Consider the following 26,873-nt stretch of genomic DNA (forward strand, 5'->3'; position numbering starts at 1 on the left):
GAAAATTCCTGAAACATAATGATCTCAAACCGTTATACTGTACAGCATTTCACTACTGATACTTAGAAAGCATTTAACCAAAACGGTGAACTGTTGTGATTAAATTAACTTGCATGCAAATACTCCACAACAGGTTCACAACTTCTGCATATCACTGCTCCGGATGTGACACAGTGGAAAACCTCCTTAAAATAATACAAACAATACTCAACTTTTAACTACAGCAAAACTGGACTCACTTGACACAAAAACGGGGAAGGTTACATACATTTATCCAATGAAATGTGATTTGGTGTGACAAACTAACCCCACCCATCATATAAAACCACACTCAGCCATTAGCTTGTGGGTAGCTAGCAGAGCAACATCTTAGTAGGAGGTGTGTATTTTGATTTCAGCTGGGAAAACGTTTGTTTACATTTCCAGCAAATGTGGTTGAGGTCTAATTTATTAATTTAACCCTTATGTCCTCCTTCTGATCTAAAAACATGAGTGAGGAAGGTGTGTGTGGAGGCCAACAGTCCTCTGCAGCTATCTCTCTATAGCTCCATATCGCAAAGCCATGTCCACTGAAAAATGCCTACTGAGCTGAGCAGGGGACTCTAGCCACTAACAAAAACTAATTAGAACATCAGCAGTAATTTACAATTTATATTTTGAACATTTCACTGTGACTTACAATGAGTGGAACAGCAGAGAAAGCTTCAGTTCCTGAATCACCAAAATGAGATCTGTACCTTTTTTCTGCCTTTATTGGATAGAGACAGTGAAGAGGCAGACCGGAAACAGAGGAGAGAGATATGAAATGCAAGGTTGCCAGCTGGAATCGAACCGGCGACGTGGTCTGTAACCATTCGGCCACCAAGGTGCTCCATAGCATATGAAACTATTAACCAGTATCACAGCAGAATGAATTTTGTATGTTTCTGTCCTGTCTTGTTGCATTTAGTTGATTCAGGAAATGAAGGGAAGTGAATTGATCTGTGGCACACTTTTTAAATAACATAATATGTATAATATTTTCAAGTCAAAAGGCTCAAGTCCAAGTGAAGCCACAACAACCTCCTTGGTGTTAAAAGTCATCAAAAGTGTTTTTTGAGTCTGAGTTAAAGTCATCAAATTTGTGACTGGAGTCTGATTTAAGTCCAAGTCATGTGATTCCACACCTCTGCTACCTGATCGTCATCATCATCATCATCATCATCATAGTCGTCGTCACAGCCACCATCATCATCGTCATCATCATCATCATCATCATCATCATCATCATCCTCCTCATCATCATCCTCGTCCTCATCTACCTCTGGAAAAATCTGAATTGGGAATTCATCTCTATTGCAAATATATGGGAACAGTCTCTTAGTGAAAGTGTGTGTGAAAGTGTGTATGTGTGTGTCAGCATTAAGATCAGAGAATGACAGCTCTCCTCTGTTCCAGTCCAGATGAACTTCGATCTGCTGAATCTTCTTCTTCACTGAGAGAGTGATTGGTTGGGTTGATGGGGAGAAGGCTTTATATTTACCTTTAGAGAATTCTATTCTCCATAATCCTGACCATATTTTCCCTTTCCTCTTGACAGACTCTGCTGCCACACCCAGAGACCAGCCTGTACTGTCTCCAACCTCAACATCCCAGCTGTGAGTCCCTGAGTCAAAGCCCTCAGAGCCCAGGACAGAGGGAAAGGATTTAAACCTCTCTGGGTTTTCAGGAAGCTTCTGTCTCTGTCCATGTCTCACACTGGTCAGATCTGCAGACAGGATGAGTTCTGGATGAGCAGAGTTTGGATCTAGAATCACAGGAGTGTAGGAGGCCATCTCCTTCATCTTCATCTTGTTCCAGATGTTGAAGGTCAGGTTGCCCAGGTGTTGGGCCACGTCTATCAGAGCTCCTGAGACCAGCACTGGATCATCCAGCAGGGGGCGCCACTGGACTCTTTCCACTGCAGCCTTGTAGTTCTGCAGGAATGAGACGTCTGCAGCTCTCAGCTGCTCCTCTGTGGCTCTGATTGTGTCTGAAAGAGCTGCTATGTCTTTATTCAGAGCCTCAATCTTCTCCTTCATCATCTGACTCTTCTGCTCCTCTTCCTCCCTCAGAGCAGCGATCCTGGCCTCCTCTTCCTCTTGTAGAAACTGGTGAAGCTTTTTAAACTGCTCCTTAATCTGCCTCTCTGTGTTTCGGGCCTGGACCTTAATGTGTTCTGCTGTTTGATCACAGGCTTCAGGGACTTCTTTAGTTTTCTCCTGCGATCCTGTGCAGCTTCATGGACGGGTCTGAATCTGTGGTTGCTGTGTGTTTTTGAATCTCGACAGACGAGACACACTGGCTTCTGATGGTCCAGACAGAAGAGTTTGAGTCTCTCAGAGTGCAGACTGCAGAGAGCCTCAGACCCTGCTGAAGCTCTCTGATCTCTCTTCAGTAAGAAGGCCTCACACAGGTTCTTTAATACCAGGTTACGAGGTGGTTCACTCCTTGATGATCTTCTCTTACAAACTGGACATTCCTGTATAGGTTTCTCTCTCCACCAGCTCTGCAGACAGTCTTTACAGAAGCTGTGGCTGCATGACAGGACAACAGGATCTTTGAAGATGTCCTGGCAGACAATACAGGAGATGTCCTCCTCTGATATGGAAGCCATTGTGTTGCTTTTAGTCTATCGACTAGAAAGTGAACTGAAAACTGAAACTTACATTCAGTGTGTGAAGTTAGCAGCAGGTTGAAGTAGCAGTATTCCAGTTTTTGCTCTTGTACTTGTCCTCTGTCCGAAGTTGTGAGTTTGCTACGAAGGTAAATATCTTATCGTCTGTCTCTCCGTCTGTGTGTCTCTTTTCAGTGAGAAGTGAGAAATGACACGTTGTATTTCCTGGTTTGTCTCAGGTCAGTCAGGCAGGAGGTGGAACTTTATCAGAGCATTTTTTGTAAATACTCAGTTGTTAAAGGGACAGTTCACCCCAAAATCAAAACTACATATTTTTCTCTTACCTGCAGTGCTATTTATCCATGTAGATTGTTTTGGTGTGAGTTTCAATATAATGGGACTATATGGCACTTGGCACAAACAAATACATTTGAAAAACTCAACAGCAATGTTTCTTTCCAGAAAATAAGATAAAATGAGTGACAAAGTAGAATTTAAATGATTCTACTTTTACAGACAAGATCATCACTTGAGTTGTCCCATGTTTGTCCCACATGTTTTTCCTGTTGACGTTGTCTAGTGCTTCTATTTGACTATTCATTTCGAGACAAATGCAATACAATTACATTACATTAAACTGGATGGTACAGAAATTGCTGTATGTGTACACCACCTGATCCTCATCATCATCATCATCTACCTCTGGTAAAATCTGAATTGGGAATTCATCTCTATTGCAAATATATGGGAACAGTCTCTTAGTGAAAGTGTGTGTGAAAGTGTGTATGTGTGTGTCAGCATTAAGATCAGAGAATGACAGCTCTCCTCTGTTCCAGTCCAGATGAACTTCGATCTGCTGGAACTTCTTCTTCACTGAGAGAGTGATTGGTTGGGCTGATGGGGAGAAGGCTTTATATTTACCTTTAGAGAATTCTATTCTCCATAATCCTGACCATATTTTCCCTTTCCTCTTGACAGACTCTGCTGCCACACCCAGAAACCAGCCTGTACTGTCTCCAACCTCAACATCCCAGCTGTGAGTCCCTGAGTTAAAGCCTTCAGAGCCCAGGACAATGGGATCGTAATCAAACCTCTCTGGGTTTTCAGGAAGCTTCTGTCTCTGTCCATGTCTCACACTGGTCAGATCTGCAGACAGGATGAGTTCTGGATGAGCAGAGTTTGGATCCAGAATCACAGGAGTGTAGGAGACCATCTCCTTCATCTTGCTCCAGATGTTGAAGGTCAGGTTGCCCAGGTGTTGGGCCACGTCTATCAGAGCTCCTGAGACCAGCGCTGGATCATCCAGCAGGGGGCGCTGCTGGACTCTTTCCACTGCAGCCTTGTAGTTCTGCAGGAATGAGACTTCTTCAGCTCTCAGCTGCTCCTCTGTGGCTCTGATTGTGTCTGAAAGAGCTGCTATCTCTTTTCTCAGAGTCTCAATCCGCTCCTTCATCATCTGACTCTTCTGCTCCTCGTCCTCTCTCAGAGCAGCGATCCTGGCCTCCTCTTCCTCTTGTAGAAACTGGTGAAGCTTCTTAAACTGCTCCTTAATCTCCCTCTCTGTGTTTCGGGCCTAGACCTTAATGTGTTCTGCTGTTTGATCACAGTTTCCTTTAACTCGTTCAAAGAGCTTCAGTTTCTCCTGTACAGGCTTCAGGGACTTCTTTAGTTTTCTCCTGCAATCCTGTGCAGCTTCATGGACGGGTCTGAAACTCTGGTTGCTGTGTGTTTTTGAATCTCGACAGATGACACACACTGGCTGCTGATGGTCCAGACAGAAGAGTTTGAGTCTCTCAGAGTGCAGACTGCAGAGAGCCTCAGACCCTGCTGAAGCTCTCTGATCTCTCTTCAGTAAGAAGGCCTCATACAGGTTCTTTAATGCCAGGTTACGAGGTGGTTCACTCCTTGATGATCTTCTCTTACAAACTGGACACTGCTGTATTTGTTTCTTTCTCCACCAGCTCTGCAGACAGTCTTTACAGAAGTTGTGGCTTCATGACAGGACAACAGGATCTTTGAAGATGTCCTGGCAGACAATACAGGAGATGTCCTCCTCTGATATGGAAGCCATTGTGTTGCTTTTAGTCTATCGACTAGAAAGTGAACTGAAAACTGAAACTTACATTCAGTGTGTGAAGTTAGCAGCAGGTTGAAGTAGCAGTATTCCAGTTTTTGCTCCTGTACTTGTCCTCTGTCCGAAGTTGTGTTTGCTACGAAGGTAAATATCTTATCGTCTGTCTCTCCGTCTGTGTGTCTCTTTTCAGTGAGAAGTGAGAAATGACACGTTGTATTTCCTGGTTTGTCTCAGGTCAGTCAGGCAGGAGGTGGAACTTTATCAGAGCATTTTTTGTAAATGCTCAGAGGCGAGTGCAAGCAGGTTGGAACAGGTGGAGAAAAGTGTCAGGTGTGTTGTGTGATAAAAGAATATCAGCAAGAATGAAAGGAAAGGTGTTCAAGACGGTGGTGAGACCAGCGATGTTGTACAGCTTAGAGACAGTGGCACCGAAGAAAAGACAAGAGGCAGAGCTGGAGGTAGCAGAGCTTAAGATGTTGAGGTTCTCTTTGGGAGTGACGAGGATGGACAGGATCAGGAATGAGGACATCAGAGGGACAGCTCATGTTAGATGTTTCGGAGATAAAGTCAGAGAGGCCAGATTGAGGTGGTTTGGACATGTTCAGAGGAGAGACTGTGAATATATTGGTAGAAGGATGCTGAGGTTGGAGCTGCCAGGCAGGAGGTCTAGAGGAAGACCAAAGAGGAGATTTATGGATGTAGTGAGAGAGGACATGAAGTTAATTGGTGTGAGTGAAGAGGATGCAGAGGACAGGGTTAGATGGAGGCACATGATTCGCTGTGGCGACCCCTGAAAGGGAACAGCCGAAAGGAAAAGAAGACTTAGTTGTTAAAGGGACAGTTCACCCCAAAATCAAAACTACATATTTTTCCTCTTACCTGCAGTGCTATTTATCCATGTAGATTGTTTTGGTGTGAGTTTCAATATAATGGGACTATATGGCACTCGGCTTGTGTTACTCATAGCGCACAAAAAAATACATTTGAAAAACAACAGCAATGTTTCTTTCCAGAAATCCTGACCCGGTTACTCAAGATGATCCACAGATTTGTTGTGAGCAGTTTCATGTAGGAACTATTTTCTTTCTACCGATAGTTCCTGCATGAAACTGCTCACAACACTGGGTCATGATTCCTGGAACGAGACATTGCTGCCACACCCAAAATGTGCCTGATTCAAAAACTACACTGACTGATCATCTAATGCTTCCAGAAGAATTATACAAGAACCATTTCCACCACTGTCCTTAATGCACCTTACTGATGATTTTCTGAGAGGCTGCAACTTATTTTCAGCCACTGAAACAACCTGTATCTCAAAGGCTGTGAGTTCAGGTGCAGTCACATTTAGGTTTCAAATCTCCCCGTCCACTACAGCAACAAAAACATTGTACAAATCGTGCAGATGGTGATGTATTTGGTCAAAAGTTAGAATTTTCCTTCCTTTAACTTCTGGACTTCTGGATGAATTCTCTGCACACACTCCACCAGTGGTCGAGTTGTTTTACTACTGGTAAAAATATTATGTTGTAGTTATTAACATGCTGCTGTTTGATTTTATGTGTGTGTTGTATGTGTGGTGCTTCTGAGAGCTTATTATACAATATATTAATTTGAGCAAGGTCTTACTTTGTCTTTTATGTGTTGCACAGCCTTAAACTACAGCTTTTTTTAACTTCAACTGTAATATACTAAATACACTCAGGAAATCACAATGAACCCCTATTAGAATAGTTTATGATCGACATACCATATTGAAACTTACTGCTGAGAATTGTAGTTATTTTGAAAATCTTTTTTGTGTGATCATATGTCAGCATTAGGATCAAAGTTTTTCTGATAAATATCTGCATTTATACTCAGGGAAACATCATCTTCCAGGTTTTACACACTTCTGTACTATTTTTGCAAACAGTACATTTCCACAACAACCTTTGCGATTTTGCAGCACTTACAGTGTAATGCCAGACACCTTTTCATAAGAAACTTGCCCTGGCGACAGCCTGCCTTCCAGCCAACAAAATCACTGTAGTCAATTTAAATATTGTCTACTGTACATTGGAGTGTAGAAACCTTTATATTCAGATATTTTCTGTACATCAAGTACACATTTGTGCTGTTTTTGCACATGCTCAGTACAATATATCAGTACAATATATATCTCAGCAGAACAGAGACATGCTGAAAATGCTGCTGAAATTACAGTTGATAGATTTGAACACATTTCCCTTGTCATGCCATTCTTTATTGATTTACAAAGTTATGCAAAAGCAGCTGAAAAACCATCACAACAGGATACAAAAAAGGTTAAAATGCTAGAATACATAATCACTAATTTACACTTTGAGCATTTAGCAGATTTGTTATTCAGTTATTTACAATGAGAGCAACAGCAGAGAAAACTTCTTAACCGGCAACATCACAAAAAATCTGAACCTTTTAAATGAGGTGACAGCTATTCTGACAAAATGACTGCCAGAGCAGAATTAAAATGACTGTTTAAAGGACTTTAGATAACATCCTGAATGAAAACTGTTAGACAGAATCATCTGTATTTTGGAGATGTTTTCATGTTTAAGTCAAGTCAGTTTTATTTATGTAGCTCAAAATCACAAATCACTAATTTGCTCACTTTCCAATCAAACCTGATGGTTTTAATTTAAATCCTTATAACTTAACCCTGCCCATATATACTGTTTCACTCAGAAATATGTCACATTACTGAAGCTGAAGATGCTCATGAAATATTAATAAAAAATATAACAGACAGCCAGATTTAATTGTTTAATTTTAATATACAATGAGGAAATACAATGTTTGAACAGATATTTCTTTTACAAACATTTTCTTCTATTTCTGATCACCATCCAACCAGGCTGTGAGACAACATGTCATAGTGCAGCACAATCTGTGTGTGAGGGGTGAGATTGTGTAACTGACCTCCTGAAGTCAAACAATACTGTAATGGACTTTCACACAAAACGAAAAGCCTGAAAAGCTGAAACAACAAAGCCATCATGTCTTTCGTAGTATTGTGGACTTGATTTAATGTATACTCATGCACAAACCTCTCTGAAGCACTTACAGACCTACACACAGCTTTGAATTCAATTTCAGTTCAATTCATAACAGAAGTTATCTCATTGCACTTTTCCTATAGAGCAGGTCTAGACCGTACTCTAAAAATATTATTTACAGAGACCCAACAAATCCCACCACGAGCAAGCACTTGGCGACAGTGGCAAGGAAAAACTTCCTTTAAGAGGCACAATGCAAATTTCACCTAGAATTGTAAAATAATAATAATGTAATGGTAGTGGTAATATTAATATTAATAAAGTAATAATAGAAATGATAGTGATAGGAATAATAATGACAATAATAGTAACAAGGCCAATAACAACAACTGTAGTAGCAGTTGTCAAGCAGGAACACGGGGGCAGCAGGTGGCCCAAAACAACAGATCCAGACTCTGCAGCTCCGGAGGCAGAAATACCTGCTGAAAGCAACAGAAGGAGAGAAACGAGAAAGCACAAAACTACGGGAGAGAGAAGATGTTGAGTTAGTAACATGTAGTAATGGGATAAAAATGCATACAGATGGAGATGGAGAGAAGGAGAGAGGAAAGAGGTGCATCATGGGAAGTCTCCCGACAGTCTAAGCCTATAGCAGCATAACTAAGGGATGGTTCAGGACTCACCTGAGCCAGCCCTAACTATAAGCTTTATCAAAGAGGAAAGTCTTAAGCCTACTCTTAAATGTGGAGATGGTGTCTGCCTCCCAAACCCACATTGGGACCTGATTCCACAGGAGAGGAGCTTAATAGCTGAAGGCTCTGGCTCCCAATCTACTTTTGGAGACTCCAGGAACCACAAGTAATCCTGCATCCTGGGAGCACAGGGTTCTAGTCGGGTAATAAGGTACTATGAGCTCTTTAAGATACGATGGTGGCTGACCATTAAGAGCTTTGTAGGTGAGGAGAAGGATTTTAAAATTCTACCCTGGATTTTACAGGGAGCCAGTGCAGAGAAGCTAATATTGGAGAAATATGATCTCTTTTCCTAGTTCTTGTCAGTACACGTGCTGCAGCATTCTGGATCAACTAAAGAGTCTTAAAGGACTTATTCAGGCAGCCAGATAATAAGGAATTGCAATAATCCAGCCTAGAAGTAACAAATTCATGGACTAGTTTTTCAGTATCACTCAGAATAACACTCAGCCACACACATACAGAGACTGGAACATTTAATATTGAATGTAATATTTGCACATTTTGTAAGGCTGATATTGAATCATGAGAACACCATCTTTACACCTGTAGGTTTTAATCTGCTTTGTGAAACAATCTGCACTCATGAAAAACAAGCTCTCAGCTTTCCAATATAGTTGTCACGCACTAACAGGCAGAGGACACCGAGATGGATGGGAAATGTCTTTATTGATAATGATAGCCAGCAGTGGAGAGTGTGGAGATAGGTAGAGTGGATCTGGGGGAAGTTACCGGAGAGACCAAGGAGGAATGGAGATGCCACCGAAGAATGGCGATGACACGGAGGACTGGAGAGCCACAGGAATGGTCTGGTGCATGGAGTCCTATCCACAAACAAGGTTGGACACTGAGTGTGGAGTGAATTTATCCTGGGTGTGATTGGGGCTGATTGAGGGCAGGAGTGTAATTAGGAACAGGTGTGGGTGATTATGGGCTGGTGAGGACATGACAGGCTGTGACAATAGTAACATTTATTTTGGAATTTCTTTGCAGGACAAAAAAGATCAAATAGCTTATAAACAATCTGATTTTGCTGGCAAAATTTTACTAGCACAAATGCATATTTTTAAAATCTCTTCCTGTTCTTGAAGCTTTTAAAACAAATTGCCTGTCCTTTTAAAAACATTGAGATATATCAAAAGTAATTTATTAAAACTACAAAGATACCTCTCACACTCTTTTATAAGACACTTCATAATTTTTATTTTCATTTCATTTCATCTTATTAATATTATTATTTTATTAATTTATTTTGATTATTTCCTAACTTATTTGCTTATTTATTTGCTCTTGTTCTCAGGCTATGTTGTAATAAACTAATGTTATGTATGCCTGTTTGAACCTATATATACAGTCTATGGTTTGAACCACTGTATTCAACGAAGAAGAAAAAACAGGCGCTAAGTCAGTAGTATATATATATATATATATATATATATATATATATATATATATATATATATATATATATATATTATTATTATTATTATTATTATTATGTTGAATTTCCCGGAATGTAGTTAATTGGTTCCTATGGTAACAACCTTCTCCACCTCCTTCCTGCCTTCAGCTAGCTAGCTAGAGCTGATGTTTCAGGCGATGTTACGTTAAAGCTACAAAATTGGCTAAACAAAGTTTTTTTAATGCGTCTTTTAAAGAGTTGAGGACGAAGAAACGCCATTGCCTCCATTGGCCGAGGCTAGCCAGCCCAGTTCTTCAGCCTCATTAGCCCTCAATGAGGTTAGCTCGGCAGCTAGCTCGTTAGCGGTAGCGCCCTTCCCCCGATCAACGTGAAGCGGGCTAACCTGCTTATGTTTTTGATTTAGTTGCAACTGATGAACCACCTTCAAAGCCATATTTGAAGGTATTTTCCCTGCACAGTCAATGGTGATGGACAGAGTGGAAAATCTAGGTGCTATGGACAGTTTTCTTGGTTGGAATACAGCGTGAAAGCGGACGCCAGGTGAGCAAGCCCCATTCAGGTCCACATGAAAAGTTTCAAGGCTACAGGGAACAGCTAAACCGCAGACCGGTGAAATGTGTGTTAAATCAAATGAACCGTGATGCCATGGACTCTTCTTTTATCGAGAGGAATCGGGACTATGTAGAAGAGGTTTGGGATATTGCCATGTTTTTTGGCAAGCAGGACATTTCCCTACCTGGACACAGGTTAAATGCAGGAGCCCTCAGTAAGGGAGATGCTACAGAACTGTTGTGTGCAAATTTGATCGACAGTAATTCACAATAGTGTGAAAACTATTAAAGGAAACCTAGTGAGGTTGATTATATAAATAGTGAACAATCAGATGCGGTCATTGTCACTGTAAAAGTGAGATGAAAGAATGTGTGGTTAGCAGTGGTGGAAGAAGTACTCAGATCTTTGAAGTTGCAATACTACAGTGTAAAAATACTCTGTTACATTCAAAATATTACTTAAGTAAAAGTACACAAGTATTGGCATCAAAATATACTACCAAAAGTAAAATTACTCATTATGCAGGATATCCCATTTCAGAATAATACAGTAAATATTATTGCATTATAATTAGTGATGCATTCATGTGTACATCACTTTAATGTTGCAGCTGGTAAAGGTGGGGCTAATTTTAATTGCTTTATATACTGTCGGGTAACTTAATCCATAATAATACATCATAATTTATTAGTTGATTTATATTTTGTATTAATAATCTAAATCTGCAAAGTAACCAGTAAATAATGTTGTCAAATAAATGTACTGGAGTAAAAAGTACAATATTGGCTTCCAAAATGTAGTGGAGTAGAAGAATAAAGTAGCATTAAAATGGAAATACTGAAGTAAAGTACCCTACAAGTACCTCAAAATCGTACTTAAGTACAGTACTTGTACTTATTAAATGTACTTAGTTACATTCCACCCCTGGTAGCTAGTTGATGATGTTTTGAGGTTATTGCTTATTAAATGTGATTAGCCTTGTTTGGCTGTTAACACACACACACACACACACACACACACACACACACACACAGTCAGCAGGAACTGAGCATTTCTTGGTTGTTCAGTCACTTGTGGACTGTGTGTGATGTGTGAATGTTGTCTGTGCAGAAGGTCTGATAAGATGTGATGAAATAATGCAATATTAGATACATTACATCAAAAGTCCTGCATTCAAAATTTGACTCAAGTAAAAGTACAGATTATTATTAACAAAATGTACTTAAAGTATCAAACGTGAAAGTACTGATCTGCATCTATAGATGCAGAATGGTCCTTTTGGTTTCATTATTACTGATGCAGCTGGTCTGGATGGAGCACATTTGAACTATTTATATATAGTCATATTTTGTAAGATGATCATATTATTTGAGTGTAAAATCTTAATCTGCAAAGTAACCAGCAGCTTTAGCTGTCAAATACATGTAGTGGAGTAAAAGTACAATATTTGCCCCTGAAATGTAGTAAAGTGGAATTAAAAAGTAGCATTAAATTGAAGTATTCAAGGTAAGTACATGTTCCTCAAAATTTTACTCAGGTACAGTACTTTACTTTTTTACTCCAATACATTCATCAGACTGCTGTAGTTACTAGTTACTTTTCAGATAATATTTCACATATAAAAAAAATATATGATCAATTAATGAAATACAACACATTGTTAAAGATTTAACCTTTTTTTGTCTCCTTGTCACATTTCCGATGTCAATGAGTTGTTTTACACCAAAGAGACGTTTCCCCTCTAAACTCCTCATATGGTTTAATTTCAATAAAATTCATCCATTGTTTCACAAAAAAACTAAGATTAGAGAGAAGTCCAAAACCTGAAATCAGATATGTTTATCAGAACTTTGTTTTTGTTTTTTCTTTCCTCTCCAATTAATCATCTCGCAACCCCTCAGATTTATCTGGTGACCGATTGGAGGTGACCGGTTGGAGGGTCCCGACCCCTAGGTTGGGAACCACTGGACTAAACTATTAAAACTAGCTCTACTTCAGCTACAACAGTATGATGCATGCTGTTTACACATTGATTCCAGCCCACATATTTAGAAACCACGTGTGTTAGAAACAAATAAGAGATGTAACTGTTTTCCATGTAGGAGTAAACACTCAGGTAGTCAAGTCTGCTGTGGTCGACTGTGCCCTCTGGTGGTGCAGGGTGGAACTGCAGCTGGTGCAACACTGGTGCAACCACAGACTGTATATAAAGATGGACGACACGTCTCCACTTCCTCCCACTGTATAAAAATGAAGCCAAAATATCCCTGATACAGGAGCTGCCATCTTGGGCCGGTGACGTCATTTGGAGCCAGAGTCTGTGAAGTAGTGATTGGGGTTGGAGCGCGGTATCGAGGTCCCGCCCATACACCTGGCTGACTCAATCAGGAGCAGGGCTCAGCTGTCAATCACGATGTGAAACCCGCTTTTTATAGCATCAAATAACTATTTAGAACCAAACTTATCAGAAAAATGAACACTTCAACATACCTCAGCGTGATAAGAACTACCTAAAATGACAGAAACCATCATTGGGCAAAATTTATTTGACGTGTACTTTGAGTATTTAGTTTGGCCCGTGTCCCATCCCCTAACATGGAGGAGTGGGGTTTATGACCTATACTGCAGCCAGCCAGCTGATCGAAATGTTTTGGCTTCACTTTTGGGGAGCTGTCATGTCGTCCATCTTTATATACAGCTAATGGGTGCAGCACACCTGACACACACACACACACACAGACACAGATTTGTGCAGAGTCACTGTTATGTGATCTTTGACTCATCAAGCAGCTGCCTCACTGAGAGAGAGTTTATCTCCTTCAGTATCTGGGTCAGTCTGACTCACTGCTGTGTGTGTGTGTGTGTGTGTGTGTGTGTGTGTGTAATGATGACTAAGTGCCTTAGATGTGGACCGACTCACCTGTCTCTCGCTCTCTCTCTCTGTTAAAAGTAAAACTGACTCTACTGGCCTGTAAACAGTCTGATCTCTACACAATAACATCTGATTTACTGGATGGAGGTGTGTGTGTGTAATCCAAATCCCTCGTCTTCCACCTGTTGCCCAGGTGACTCACACACACACACACACAGCAGGTGAAGAAAGGAAAGAACAGATGAGGGAAGAAAAAGAGACAAAGAAGAGGCCGAATTAAAAAAAAAAAGTGTGAATCATTGTTGTTGAGGTGATCAAAGAGAGAGAGAGAGAACTGAGTCACTCCTTTTGTCTCTCGCCAGCTGCTGTTATTAGATATATTCAACTTTGACCTGAATCCTGGAAAAAACATCTCACACAACACACTGTGGTCCTGTCTACTTTGACTTTTGTTGTTGTTCTTCTTATTAGTAGTAGTATTATTTCCACCAAAAATATACATGAAAAGTTTGGCATAAGAAAAATTATCATGGTAAGTCAAAATTATGAGATATTAAGTCAGAGTTTTGTATTTTTATCATGGATACATGGACATGAGTTTCCATATATTACAGGTCCAGTATGTAACATTTAGGAGGAGCTATTGGCAGAATATTTATAAGTATGTTTTCATTAGTTTCATTAGTGTATAATCACCTGAAAATAAGAATCGTTGTGTTTTACTTTAGAATAAGCCGTTTTTATCTACAGAGAGAGCTGGTCCCCTTCCACGGAGGTCGCCATGTTGCACCGCCATGTTTCTACAGTAGCCGAGAACGGACAAACCAATCACTGGCTCTAAATAGGGCCTTTCGTGTTTTTTGTGAGTTTCGCGGCCACCATAGTTTCTCCTACACGCTTGGAAGAGTAGGGTGAGGCAAGCGGTATTCAAATGGTTGCAAACTGCAGTTTCACTGCTAGATGCCACTAAATCCTACACACTGGACCTTTAAGTCCTATTCTGACTGGATTTATTTCTCTAATGGAGGTGGGGTGATTTTAACATTAACTGTGCTGGTCAGAGATTTAAAATCACCCCCACCCCAGTAATAATTACAGTCGCAATTACTTCCTGTTTTTCTGCGAACACGGTGGTCCTGCTGTAATTTAAATCCCATCTGGAGCGACGTCCTAAAGTGGATCTGCTCAGTGTGAAATTTGACTTTTGTGTGAAAATGTAGAAAGTCAAAAATGTTGTTGCTAATCTGATAGATGGAAACATGCTAACACCAGCATATAGGCCTATTCAAGAAGACGCTGTAAAAGTTCATCAAATGGGCTGTTGTAATGTCAGCGAAATGTACTGTAGGTACTGGTATTCTCTTTTGAGCCCCCTTTTTTAGCCTATATTTGTTTACATTTTGGCAAATCGGCACCATTAAAAGTAGCCGAATTAGCCATCAGCAGTTCCTGTTTGCAATGTACCCATGAATGTACAGACAGCTATTACTGGATTACTTTGATACTGAAGAAAACTTAAAAATGTGATGATTCTCAGGCAAGTTCTGAAGCATGTTTTGTTTCTCCTATGATTTCTAAGTGGATTTATGGATATTTATACTCAACTGATATCATAGTTAATTATATCCTCGGGAAGTGTAAGTAACACTGAATGATGTCAATATCTGTTTCATCTCTGTGTGTTCAGATTTGACTGAGTTATGACTCTGACTCAAATTCCCCTCACGCAGTATCTTTGCCTCACATCTCTCACTCCACGCCTCACCTTCAACTCTCCAATGGCCCCTTGGGGAGGCTTTTGGTTTCCTTATTTGGCTTTGTTCGGTGAAATGTCCATATCTATTATAGACTCTATCCTGTAATTTCCAAATGTTTAAAATGCTGTCCAGAATGTGTTAAATGTTAAATTACATTAAATTACACAGTGAATATTTCATTCCATGTTTCTCACATGGTAAATGACTCACTGTGATGATCCTAACGTGACAACACATGATAACACAGGGAACAAATCACAAGTTACTGTTGCCAGTACTGTCTGGCAACAGTAAGGCGTAATTTAGGCCATGGCCTAAATTACACCCTGAGGATCGCAGTTAATTACTGAGGATGTTTAACCACACAGTGTGAGTCAGATGAGCTGGTAGTTCATCAGTTCTGCTGCCCCGAAACAGATCTGAGGAGGAGACATTTCTGTCCTGAATGTTGTGGGTGGAGCTTTGCAGTGCTACATCACACAAGTCAAGTCGATTTTATGTATTGGCTATAGCCCAATATCACAAATCACAAATTTGCCTCAAGGGGCTTTATAGTCTGTACAGCATACGGCACCCTCTATCCTTAGACCTTCGATTTGTGTAAGACAAAACTCCCCCCAAAAAACCCTTAATTTAGAGTTGTGTCATTTTCGGCCGCAGCAGGCAGCTGTTTTCAGCTAAAACCTCTGAAAACCCACTGTACACTACCTGCTCAGCACCAAACAGCGGACAGACACAGTTAGAGACTAGCTGGTGAACATAGTGGAGCATTTAGCAGCTAAACAGCCAGATATTTCCCTCAGGAGTTGGTAGAGACCAAACTCAGAGCTAAAAGGGAGTGAATATTGGATTTACATTCACCAGGTGGACACAAACACAACTCCACATGAATGATAATGTTGCTCCGTAACTGCTGGATAAGCAACTGGTTGTTAATAAGTTCACCATATCAACTTAAAAGGTGATAATATGTCAATGTTGTGACCCCAAAACCATCAGTTATTGCAGGTCTAAGAGGAAACAGCATTGGCAAACCTGCTGTCATTCTAACTTTGTGTGATCCTTTCTCCGTTTGTTTCTTTCAGGCGGCGTTCACACTTCTGATCCTCACATCAGAACTTGGTCTGGTATGTATAAAGCCACTCAGGTCTTTAGGTGTGTTAAAATCCTAAGAACGTGTTCAGACGGACTTCAGCACTATAGAACAATCAAAGTGTAGCTAATGAGAATGTTCTGTAATCAGATATTAGCCAAAAATTATCTGTTTATATCTTTTGTTACATATTTATTTTGAAAAGCTAATGTATGTAAATTTTATATTAATTTTAATCTCTAATTTACTCTAATTTATTTTAGATTATTTTTTATCTTTTAAATCAGAAAAGAAAAACAATATGATAGTCATGTTTTGGCACGTTATAAATCTTCAAACTCATGTATCTGTTTCTCAAACAGACCTTCCTGGATCGTATTTCATTGTCTCACTGGTACCTGAGACAACACGTCCACACCAACGCGTTATTTTCTTTGTCATTTACAGTATAATCATAAATATAATACCTTTTGGGTTTTGTACTGTTGGGCAGATAAAACAAACAATATAAATAAGTCTTGTTGGGCTCTGAGAAATTATACTGGGCATTTTTCACTTTTTTTCAACATTTTATAGACAAAACAATGAATCGATTGATTAACAAAACAGTCTGCAGATTAATTGATAATAAATAATTGTTAGTTGGAGTCCTAGTTCAATTTATTCAGGGCTGTGTTTGGTCTGAATACCCACTAAGAATTATGTAATTTTGCTCTTATCCTTAAAATTAAAAATAAGTGTCATGCATAAATGTTCCCAGACATAAATCCATCCATCCATCCATTATCTACACCCCCTTATTACTCCAGACGAATCTCAGCTTCCTCCCACATTATTTCAGAGCTCCAGAGTTTTCCTAACCTTGAAGTGACCAGCAGATGGCAGCATTACAGCACAGAGGACACACACTTTCCAACAAGGAGGCTGAAAAAAATTACACACTTTTTCTAGGGCATTAACTAGATCTGAAATGGTTAGTCAATTACTCCATTAGTCAATCAACAGAAAAATAATCTGTGTAAATTTTGACAATTTATTAATCATTTAAGTCATTTTTCAAGCAAAATGACCAAACCTTTCCTGATTCCAGCTTCTCAATTGCTTTTCTTTAGCTTATGTGATGATTAAGTTAATATTTTGGGGTTTTGAACTGTTGGTCAAATAAAACAAAAAAACCCCAAAAAAAAATTTGCATATGTCACCTTGGGTTTTTAGGAAATTGTCACACTTAAATATTTTAGGATACTTTACAGACAAACAATTAATTGTGAAAATTTTATCTCATTATCTTATTATCCGACTAGAACCCTGCACTCCCAGGATGAAGGGTTACTTGTGGTTCCTAGAGTCTCCAAAAGTAGAATGGCAGCCAGAGCCTTCAGTTATCAAGCTCAAGCCTGTGGAATCAGGTCCCAGTTTGGGTTCGGGAGGCAGACACCATCTCCACATTTAAGACTTTCCTCTTTGATAAAGCTTATAGTTAGGGCTGGCTCAGGTGAGTCCTGAACCATCCCTTAGTTATGCTGCTATAGTCTTAGACTGCTGGGAGACTTCCCATGATGCACCACTTTCCTCTCTCCTTCTCTATCTGTATGCATTTTTATCCCATTACTGCATGTTACTAACTCAACATCTTCTCTCTCCCGTAGTTTTGTGCTTTTCTCTCCTCTCTCCTTCCGTTGCTTTCGGCAGGTATTTCTGCCTCCGGAGCTGCAGAGTCTGGATCTGTAGTTGTGGGCCACCTGCTGCCCCCGTGTTCCTGCCCGACAACCGTTACTACAGTTGTTGTTATTGGCCTTGTTAATAATACTGACATTATTTTTCCTATAGCTGTCATTCCTATTATTACTAATTTGTTAATATTAACACTACAATTACTATAATAATTACTATTTAAAAAAGAAATTCTCCCCCAACCCCACCCCTTGAATTGAAAATAAGTCAGATTAATCGATAATACAAATAATTGTTAGTTGCAGCCCTAGCACTAAGTCACAGTTTTATCAAAGCCTGGAAAATCATTTGATACTTTTGATACTGAATCACTTTGAGTATCAGCAGCAGAGTGAACAGTTGTGATTTTAGACAAATTTTCCCCATTTCTTCCCACATTTGAACAAATGAAAATAGAAAAAACTGAAATATTTAAAATTCTAGCAGCAAAGTGTTGATTGTTAGGATTCTACTGATGTGAAGGCAGGATGTGCTTCATGTAGGTCAGTAGGAAACATCATGCTACCTCATCTTTTGCTTAAAATTCAATACTTAAGACCAACTTTTCAAATTCATTTTTTCCCCAAAAAAGGTCAAAGAAAGAAAAATTAATCCCGGTAAAAACTAATTATTAACTATTCCAGCTGTATAGTGACAGTAAATACAGGACACAAAAAAGACTGCCACCAGAATTGATGAATCAATTATTATTATTATTGATCCCACAGCAAACATCAAAAGATGAAGAACAAAACATTTCTACATTCTGTTGGTTCATGTCGTCCGTACGTCTGTCTGTCCTTCGTTTGCTTCTCGACAGTCAGACATCCAATCAGGTTTCAGATCTTCAAACATCAGGAAGTTCACTGGGTTTCCTTCTTTAAAGCTTTTCTACAAAAATATGACGACTGATGGCGGTGTCAGATCAATAAATCAACAAAAATACAATCAGGATATGTATACATACATTTTTATATAGATTTTGATCTCTCCCAGGAATAGAAGCACTAATACAGTATATACACACACACACACACACACACACACACACACACACAACTGCTGTGTGTCTTATTGGGTCCAATCAATCAATCAAATGAATATCAGAAGCTCTGACTGATCAGAAGGCAGCTTTTCTGTCTCATCAACAATATAAACACTTGAATCAGCTGCAGGAAATTCCTAAATACACAGGAAAGTTTCTATGAGAACAGACAAGGACCAGCGGACCAGAGACTGGACTGCATTTCCCATTTTCATGCAGCTGGTTTCTGCATATTTAAACAAACTAATTTTCCTACATTATAGTCTTCTCTACACCTTCAGGTATTTAATTCTGGTGGAAAATACTAAATTACTTTTATTTTTAACTTTAGTTTCCTGCCTAAAATGTCACACTTAAAGATATTTGGTCTAACAATATATCAGAAACAGCCTTAAAAAACCTACATGTGGAATGCGTTTAGAACGTGAAACTTTAAAGCATTAATCGTTTGACATTTTTTAATGCCAGAAATGTACTGGTTCTAGCTTTTCAAATGTTTTCTGGTTTTCTTTGTCTTCTATCATTGTAAACTGAATATCTTTGGGTTTTGGACTGTTCTGACAAAGCAAGACATATACCTTGGGCTCTGGGAAGTTGTATTTTTTTATAGACCAAATCTTTAATGGCTTTAATAAAACACAATTGCCACATTAATCAATAATACAAATAATCAGCTCTGGTAAACCCCTCCTCATGTCATTGAATCCCCCAGTAACCGAGGACATGACCTCAGTCCTCAGTGGTAGCTACGGCCCTGCTTCCGGGCACGCTCACTGTATGAAGTCAACACAGGCAACTTTCAGAGGCAACACGTCTTTTATCACATCTGAATCCATTCACGTGATTATTCAAGTCTGAAATCACGTTCATGTTTGGGAGAGGAGGATTATTTTCCTGATGATCGAAGAAATATGCTGATTTAAGTCTTACTTCTTTAAGTCAACTAACAACAACCTATAAAGCTGCGTTGATCAAATCCACGCTTGTTGCCGTTTTTCTGGCTCTGGCACAGAAAGATAACGTCCTTGTTTTCTGATGGACTCATTTATTTATCCAACCAGAGAAAAAGTCAATGGGCACAACGCCAGACCTATTTGATCACTGAAAATATCTGAGCTGTGAACAGTGACTTAAGAGGTCTGCAGTCAGCTTATTGCACCTGTGATCTCTGTGAAAAAAGAGAGGACATAAAATATCAGATAAGAGATTTATGAGAATAGCAGGTTAACATATTAACAGATCTAAATATTTTACCAACTTGGAACAGGATCCAAAATAGAACCAGCTATTGGAGCCCAACAAAACTCTGTAGATAAATATAGTTTAACTTAAAGTTAAACGTTGGATGCAAACACGAAGTCCGCACATTCCTGGACTCTGATTAGCTGTAAGCAGTTGATTCAAAAAAAGTAAATCTGCTGTCTTCAGTGATGGGAGCTGAATTTAAACACTCAAACAAAATAAATTCTAACAGTGTCTTTATTAAACATATTAGATCCTGTATCTGTAGCGACAGAAAGACATTGAAGTTCTTTTTAATTAACTTTTTAAACAGCAAAAGTCACTGATTTTTGCCTTTGACGGGTAAATCAGAGCTGTAAGCAGAGGTTTGGAGTTTTCTTATAGTTAAGATGGAAACACCGCCATGTTGGAGGAGTGACAACAGAATCAAAAGCTCTTCCTCTGTCTGCCTGCAGAAAGTAATCATAACTCATAACTGATGTAGTGTCATGTGTGAAAATGTCATTTTAAACTGGTAAAAGAAATAACTGCAGCTGAAACAATTAGTCGATTGACAGAACCTTAATCAGCATTTTTCAAGGAAAATGGTAAAAAATGTATTAATTATTACATGTTTCTGTGCAAAAACTTGTAAAGGAAATGTTTTAATCAGTGTCATTTAAGGCCCAATGGATACCATAATGATATTTGAGAGTTTGAAAAAAAGAAAGCATCTGATATTAATTTTTATCATAAACACATAATTTTAAGGAGCACTTCAATTTGGTTTTCACAGAATTGTGACCAGGATATGTACTGAACTGGACATTTTACATTGTAAAAATAGAAATAGATTTGTCAGTGCTCTCAGAAGAACAAACTGTGTAATAGAGACTGTTAATTAATTAAAACGTATGGCAATTCTGTACCAAAATTTCTTGTTATTTATCGGCCGACATATACGCAGATACTAATATTGTGTGAAAAACGTGGTAATTTAGAAACAGCGTCTCCATTACATAGTTTGTCCACTCAGTACATATCTCTGTCACAATTCTTAACCAAATTTAAGGGTTCCTTATCAAAATAATTGCTTATGTTAAAAAGCTAATATCAGCCTCAAAAATCTTGTGTGGTTCAGGCTCTAGTTACTACATTAACATCTAAAAACTTCTAAGGGTTCAATCAAGTCTTCCAACATGGCGGCGTGTCCCCTGTAACTGCTGACAACCACCTTCAAACCAGCACAGACCTGTACATCACCAGCAGCTGTGACCGACTCTGCTTTTCTTTATAGTTCTGCTTCTCATAGCCCGCTATGTTCTCATATAATGTCGTCCATTGTTGCCGATCTGCTTCTCCTAAAATAACAGCATTGCCTCTAAAAGTTGCAAACAAATCAGTCTTCTTGTTGTTATGATTCCTCATGTTCACCAGCTAATTATTTACACAGTAAACCACACATTTGCACACAGTAACATTTTTAATCCTTTTCCACAAACAGTAGCCCTCAGCGGCACCATTAGGCATCCCTGGGGCGGAAACTGTTGCCACTTGAAGGTGAGGGAGTCACCTTTCAAATCACAGTTCAAATTTCTGTACGGGTGCCCCAGCTGCTCCCAAAGCTTTTTTTGTTCTAACATATTAACAATCTACAGACCCAGTCCAGGTTTTATTCCAGAGTTATGAGCATCAGGTTCGGTGTTGACTCTTTGAGATGACCGGGAACAAACCAAATACTCTGTGACGACTGAACTGTCACTCAATGTTCAGATACACCGGACCAACACTGACCCACAGCCAGCAAATTAAAACCTCCACACACCATGGTTCAACCATGTGACACAGTGGAGCTACTGGACTACACCCTACTGGGAGTCTAGACAAAAGGCAAATCAAACACACCCAGGACTTGAGAGGATCTGAGACACTAAAAGCTTCCCGTCTGGCTAATTAACGAGCCACATGACGATCATCTGACCAGGAAGTGAGTACTAACTAAAACAATCAGTTCTATGGGTCAGACAAAAACATTATGCATAATAGAAATGCAAACATGAACTGGGGAAAAAAAAAAAAAGGCAAAAGCTGGTCGCTGCAGCAACAAACAAAACATTTTTAACACAAACAAATCTAAACAGCCTAAAAAGGAAGCAGAACTTTGGAAAATAAAATAAGACACACGTCGAGTTCCAGCGATTAAATCAGTCCACTATCTGTTTTTAGATTTGTATGTAGGAAGTCTATGTTTGATTTTGCTCTGTGCGGTCTGTGCTGACACACTCAGGTGCCTCTTTTGGGCGCCGAACCCATTAAACTAAACAGCTAACCTGCAGGGAAGCAAAACAAGCCGTCGTTCAGCCTAATTTGTGATTGGTTGGAGGGGGCAGGAGAGGGGCAGAGCGATCATTGGTGAGGGTCCTTTTGAGCTTTACTCCTCTGATCTTGTTCAGCATGTCTCCTCCTCCCTCCTGGATCAGCTGCTCCGGGTTCTGGTCCTGGATGGAGGGTGGAGGAGCCTGGGGCTGGTAGTGAGCGCTGTGGCCCAGACTGGTGGGCTCTCCCTGGGAAGCAGAGGCCTGGAACTGGGCCTGAAGCTGCTGCTGCAGGAACAGCTTCTGTTTCTGCTGCTGGTTCAGCTGTTGATGCTGGTCTTGCTGTTGATACTGCTCTTGTTGATGTTGCAGCTGTTGGGGTTGCTGAAGCAGTGACTGTTGGTGTAGAAACTGTTGCTGTAGTTGCTGGTTGTGCTGCTGTAGTTGGTTGATTTGCTGCTGTTGCTGTAGTTGTTGATGGTACTGTCTCTGTTGCTGTGTGGCGTTGCTGCCCTCTGGTGGCAGGGTAGGTACAGTAGGCACAGGCACCGGGATAGGCATCTGACCTGGGATCAGCTGGTAGTACGGGGAGGAAGAGGGAGGAGGTAAGGCACTGAGGCTCTGTGTGGAGGTGCAGAGTTTACTGTAACCTAAACCTCCTGCTCCAACAACAGCGGGGGGCGCTGTGAAAACATTCTCATCGCTCCCGTTATTTCCTCCGAGGGCTTTAAGGGGAACTTGCGGGGTGCAGATGGGGATGGGAACTCCCCCGCTGATCGTGCCCCTGCGATACGCCGGCTTGGATGACGGTTTGCGCCTGATGGTCGCCGTGTGGGACGGCAGCTGGTGGACCGACCTGCCAATCAATTCGGGCTCAGCCAATAGGCTGACAGTGGAGGAGGGGCGCTTAGACTGAGCAAACTTCCTGTACTGGAAACCGAGGTCGGAGTTCCTCGGGATGGTTGAGGACTTGTCAAAGTCTGACTGGGTGTTGCCATGGGAGAGGTGATGTAAAGAGACGGAGTCAGCGTCTCCGTGGAGAGAGATGGACTCGTAGTCAACTAGAAAGAGAGACAAAGACAATATTAGCTGTTGCTGCTGCATTCAGCTGGACTTCTATTATTTCTTATCTTGTTGACATTCGATAAAGGGTTTTCATCTCCTCATCTGAGAGATAGATGACAGAAGCAGCAGGAACACATAATTACATCAGTGACTCACTGGTCTTGTGTGTGTGTGTGTGTGTGTGTATGAACAATTAGGGGTTGCATCATTGTGGAAACTCATTTAACAAAAAGGGAACACGCAACCCATTTACTTTTAAGTCTCACACACACACAATTCCAGGATGATGTTCTGAATAATGAAGAATAGACGTCACTTCATGGGAATGACGTAAAACTGTACAGCTTTATAAAAAGGTCAATTACATAGACAATAGAGTTCCAACTTTTTTGTTTTCAGTGTATTTTGGTTCCAAAAGACATCTCTTTTTTTTAAGGGCAAATGAATCGTCATTATTTAAACACTAACATTTCATAAGAGACTTCATGTGGAGAGAAATGCATGTCAACAGCCAACAGTAACAAACAACTGCACAAAAGGATGATTTAAATAAGAGTAGTTAGTTTTAGTACCAAAATAATAATGGACAACAATTGACAACAGATAAAACATTTCTGAAGCAAATATGTCAAATATGAGGATTTGCTGCTTTTCTGTTTTATATAATTGTAAATATCTTTGGGCTTCAAACAAAATAAGCAATTTGAAGACGTAACTCTGGGAACTTGTGATGGGCATTTTTTCCACTATTGAAATATCTGACTTTTACTCAAATTTTTAGACTTTAGATTTAGACTAACTCAATTTTAACAATTTTTTTTTATTTTTAAGTAATATCTCCTCTGGTCTGATACTGAACTGTTAGCTACATCGGTCCCTCAAATTGGACTTTACAGGTCTATACAAGAACAACATTTTGACAAAAATCCAAATGAGGCCTGATTTAAGTGATTTATGGTTTGTAATATGTCTATAGGTGAAGCACTTAGTCAAGTAGTCAACTGACTGATTATCAAAATTAGTCGGCAACTATTTTGATAATCGATTAATCGTTTCAGTCAAGGAAAAATGCCAAACATTCGCTGGTTCCAGCTTCTCAAATGTGAGGATGTGCTGCTGTTCTTCATCATATGTTAACAGTTAACTAAATATCTTCAGACCAAACATTTGAAAACGTCACCACAGACTCTTGAGACAGTAAGAGTCAGAGGCATTTTTCATAATTTTCTCCCATTTTATCAATATCAATATCACAGCCGGTGTCTGTGCTCAGCCAAAGATCATTTGTGAGTGAAGAAGCTCCACTCTGTAACACCGCTGTACAACAAGTGTTCTTGTTGTTCAAACAACTCCAATGGAGTGATATTTCTTCACTCCACATCAATTTCAAGAGTTGCATTCTCCCACTTTAACTTTCATTCATATGATATGAATAATTTAAGCTTATAAACTTCTCCAGTATTTGGATCAAGCAGCTTGTGAAAAATAAGGTGTGCCAGATTTAGTAGCTACAGCTGTTATTTCAATGTGTCAGATACATATTTAATCAATATTTAAGAAAAAATAAGTATTGGACTCAAAGGACTCAGATCTGGATCTTTGAATTTTAGTTCTTTATAACCTAAATAGATTTGATTAATTAATGCAAAGCTGGGTGCAGATGTGATGACATGCAATCTAACCCTGACCCTAGCTGGGAAACAGGCAGGCAAGAAGGCAGACAGGCTCAGATACAGGCAGGTAGTCAGAGACCTACCATAGAGGGGAGGATCTCTCTTTACAGCTGGAAGAGAAGGAAGGAAGTTTAGCCAAGAAAACACAAAAACACAACAGAGAGGAGATAGTACACGAGTAACACAGAGAAATAGAGAAGAAACTAGTTAATAACTGAGATGACAGACAGGTCAACAGTCAGTTTCATCCAAACAAAAACACAACAGAGGACAGCTGAGAGATTCAGTCATACAGATGATTCACCAGGGTTCATCCATATCTCATTTTCCAGACTTGTGTTTGTTGGTGAAGCTGCCTCTTTAGTTTTTATTTGGATCAGACATCTCATAGTTGCTTCAGAGAGCGCATAATCAGAAGCTCATTCACATTTTCTCTCATTTGTCTATGATTGCTGGATGCAGCAGGAAACCCAACATCTTTTTGATGCACAAAGATATGAAATTTAGATGAAAATCAATTTGTAAAATCACAATGAGCCTTTTTTAGTCAAAAAATGTTTTGGTGCTTTATGGTTGTGTGTGTGTGTACTCACTGTGTGTGTGTATGGTGTCCTCGGAGCAGGACGGGGTGGTGGTCTGGGTGCTGTAGCCGCTGGAACAGTGCAGAGAGTCCCTGCTGCTCCTCGGGGCGTCTGAATTCAACGCACCTAAAGTTAACGCCAGCTGATCCCGGGCCGAGCACGACTGGGAGAAAGAGAGGATGAGGTGAGGTTACGAAGTTTATTTTATAGTTTTCCAAATAACATGACAGATTTTTTTCTGAAAGAAATAGAGAGGAGGGTGAGAGGAAACAAGACGAGGAGATGAAACAAGGAAAGAAGGAGATGGAGGGAACAAGGAGAGGAAAATAAAAGAGACAAGGGGAGAGAGATCAGATGAGAGGCTGTGTCCTCCTCTCCCTCTGGTCTCTGGCTGCCCCCCAGTGGATGATGTGGATTTCTAATCAGAAGTATGAACTCAGTTCTCAGGTGTGTTTCGTGAACTTAGAAGTAAAATGGTTTTTTTTTTCTAATTTTAAACAAAAGGATGGAGAGAAGAGTTCAAGCAGAAGTCCTTTTGGCAGCACAATTCAGAGTTATGTTTAGTTCCTCGCAGTAATAACACTGCTGCTGCTGCTCTGTGTGTGTGTGTGTGTGTGTGTGTGTGTTACCTTCCCAGACGCAGACATGGCTCGAGCTCTCTCTCCATGGTGTGAGTAGGCGTTGTGTGGGGGGGCCAACATGCCGTTCTCTGCCGATCCGATCCCTCCAGCAGCAAGCTGATTGGTCGAGCCAACTGCATCCTGTCATAAATAAACCAGTCAGAGTCAATTTAATGAACATGTACTGTCAGTGTAAACGACAATATTGTTACCAAAGTACACAGAATATAATCCCATAGAGCCATGATAGAAGTCCCTCATCACACATCAATGATAAGACTATTTTTCTGTACAGCACCTGTGGCAGCAGGTACAAAGGAATGCCAGGTTAATTACACATTATTAAATAAAAGCCACTAACAATCATCTATTTTCCTGTCAGCAGATCATAAAAATAAGTAATTATCTAGAGATAACTGCAGTATTCGTTGTATTAAGTAGGACTTCTACATTGGCTGCTGGTCT

General features: G+C 39.9%; 1 protein-coding gene, 1 long non-coding RNA gene and 2 pseudogenes across 7 annotated transcripts in view; 1 reads left to right on the forward strand and 3 right to left on the reverse strand.

Annotated features, from left to right (window-relative positions):
- Positions 1–500: 500 nt before the first annotated feature.
- Positions 501–3,140, reverse strand: LOC122882522 (annotated as a pseudogene).
- A 117-nt stretch (positions 3,141–3,257) lies between these two features.
- Positions 3,258–4,706, reverse strand: LOC122882528 (annotated as a pseudogene).
- Positions 4,707–10,023: 5,317 nt separating this feature from the next.
- On the forward strand, positions 10,024–26,562 carry LOC122882560. Of its 3 annotated transcripts, none has more exons than XR_006379396.1 (5): positions 10,024–10,441; positions 16,168–16,209; positions 25,830–25,972; positions 26,034–26,235; positions 26,426–26,562. It is a non-coding gene; the product is annotated as an uncharacterized LOC122882560 (long non-coding RNA). The 3 variants fall into 3 exon arrangements; XR_006379399.1 differs by having other exon boundaries at positions 26,040–26,235; XR_006379397.1 differs by lacking the exon at positions 26,034–26,235 and having other exon boundaries at positions 26,426–26,558.
- Positions 18,581–26,873, reverse strand: part of mtss1 (MTSS I-BAR domain containing 1) — a 63,417-nt gene continuing 55,124 nt past the window's right edge. For 2 of the 4 annotated variants that reach the window (XM_044210032.1, XM_044210047.1), the window contains 4 exons: positions 26,418–26,549; positions 25,801–25,951; positions 25,291–25,317; positions 18,581–23,530 (listed from right to left, as the gene is read on the reverse strand). In XM_044210032.1, coding sequence (XP_044065967.1) covers positions 22,512–23,530; positions 25,291–25,317; positions 25,801–25,951; positions 26,418–26,549 — 1,329 coding nt within the window. In that variant the 3' untranslated portion in view covers positions 18,581–22,511. The remainder of the gene's footprint in view (positions 23,531–25,290; positions 25,318–25,800; positions 25,952–26,417; positions 26,550–26,873) is intronic. The other 2 variants (XM_044210040.1, XM_044210054.1) reach the window with 1 other exon arrangement.

The sequence above is a fragment of the Siniperca chuatsi genome, linkage group LG2, assembly GCF_020085105.1.
Source record: "Siniperca chuatsi isolate FFG_IHB_CAS linkage group LG2, ASM2008510v1, whole genome shotgun sequence".
Lineage (NCBI taxonomy): Eukaryota > Metazoa > Chordata > Actinopteri > Centrarchiformes > Sinipercidae > Siniperca > Siniperca chuatsi.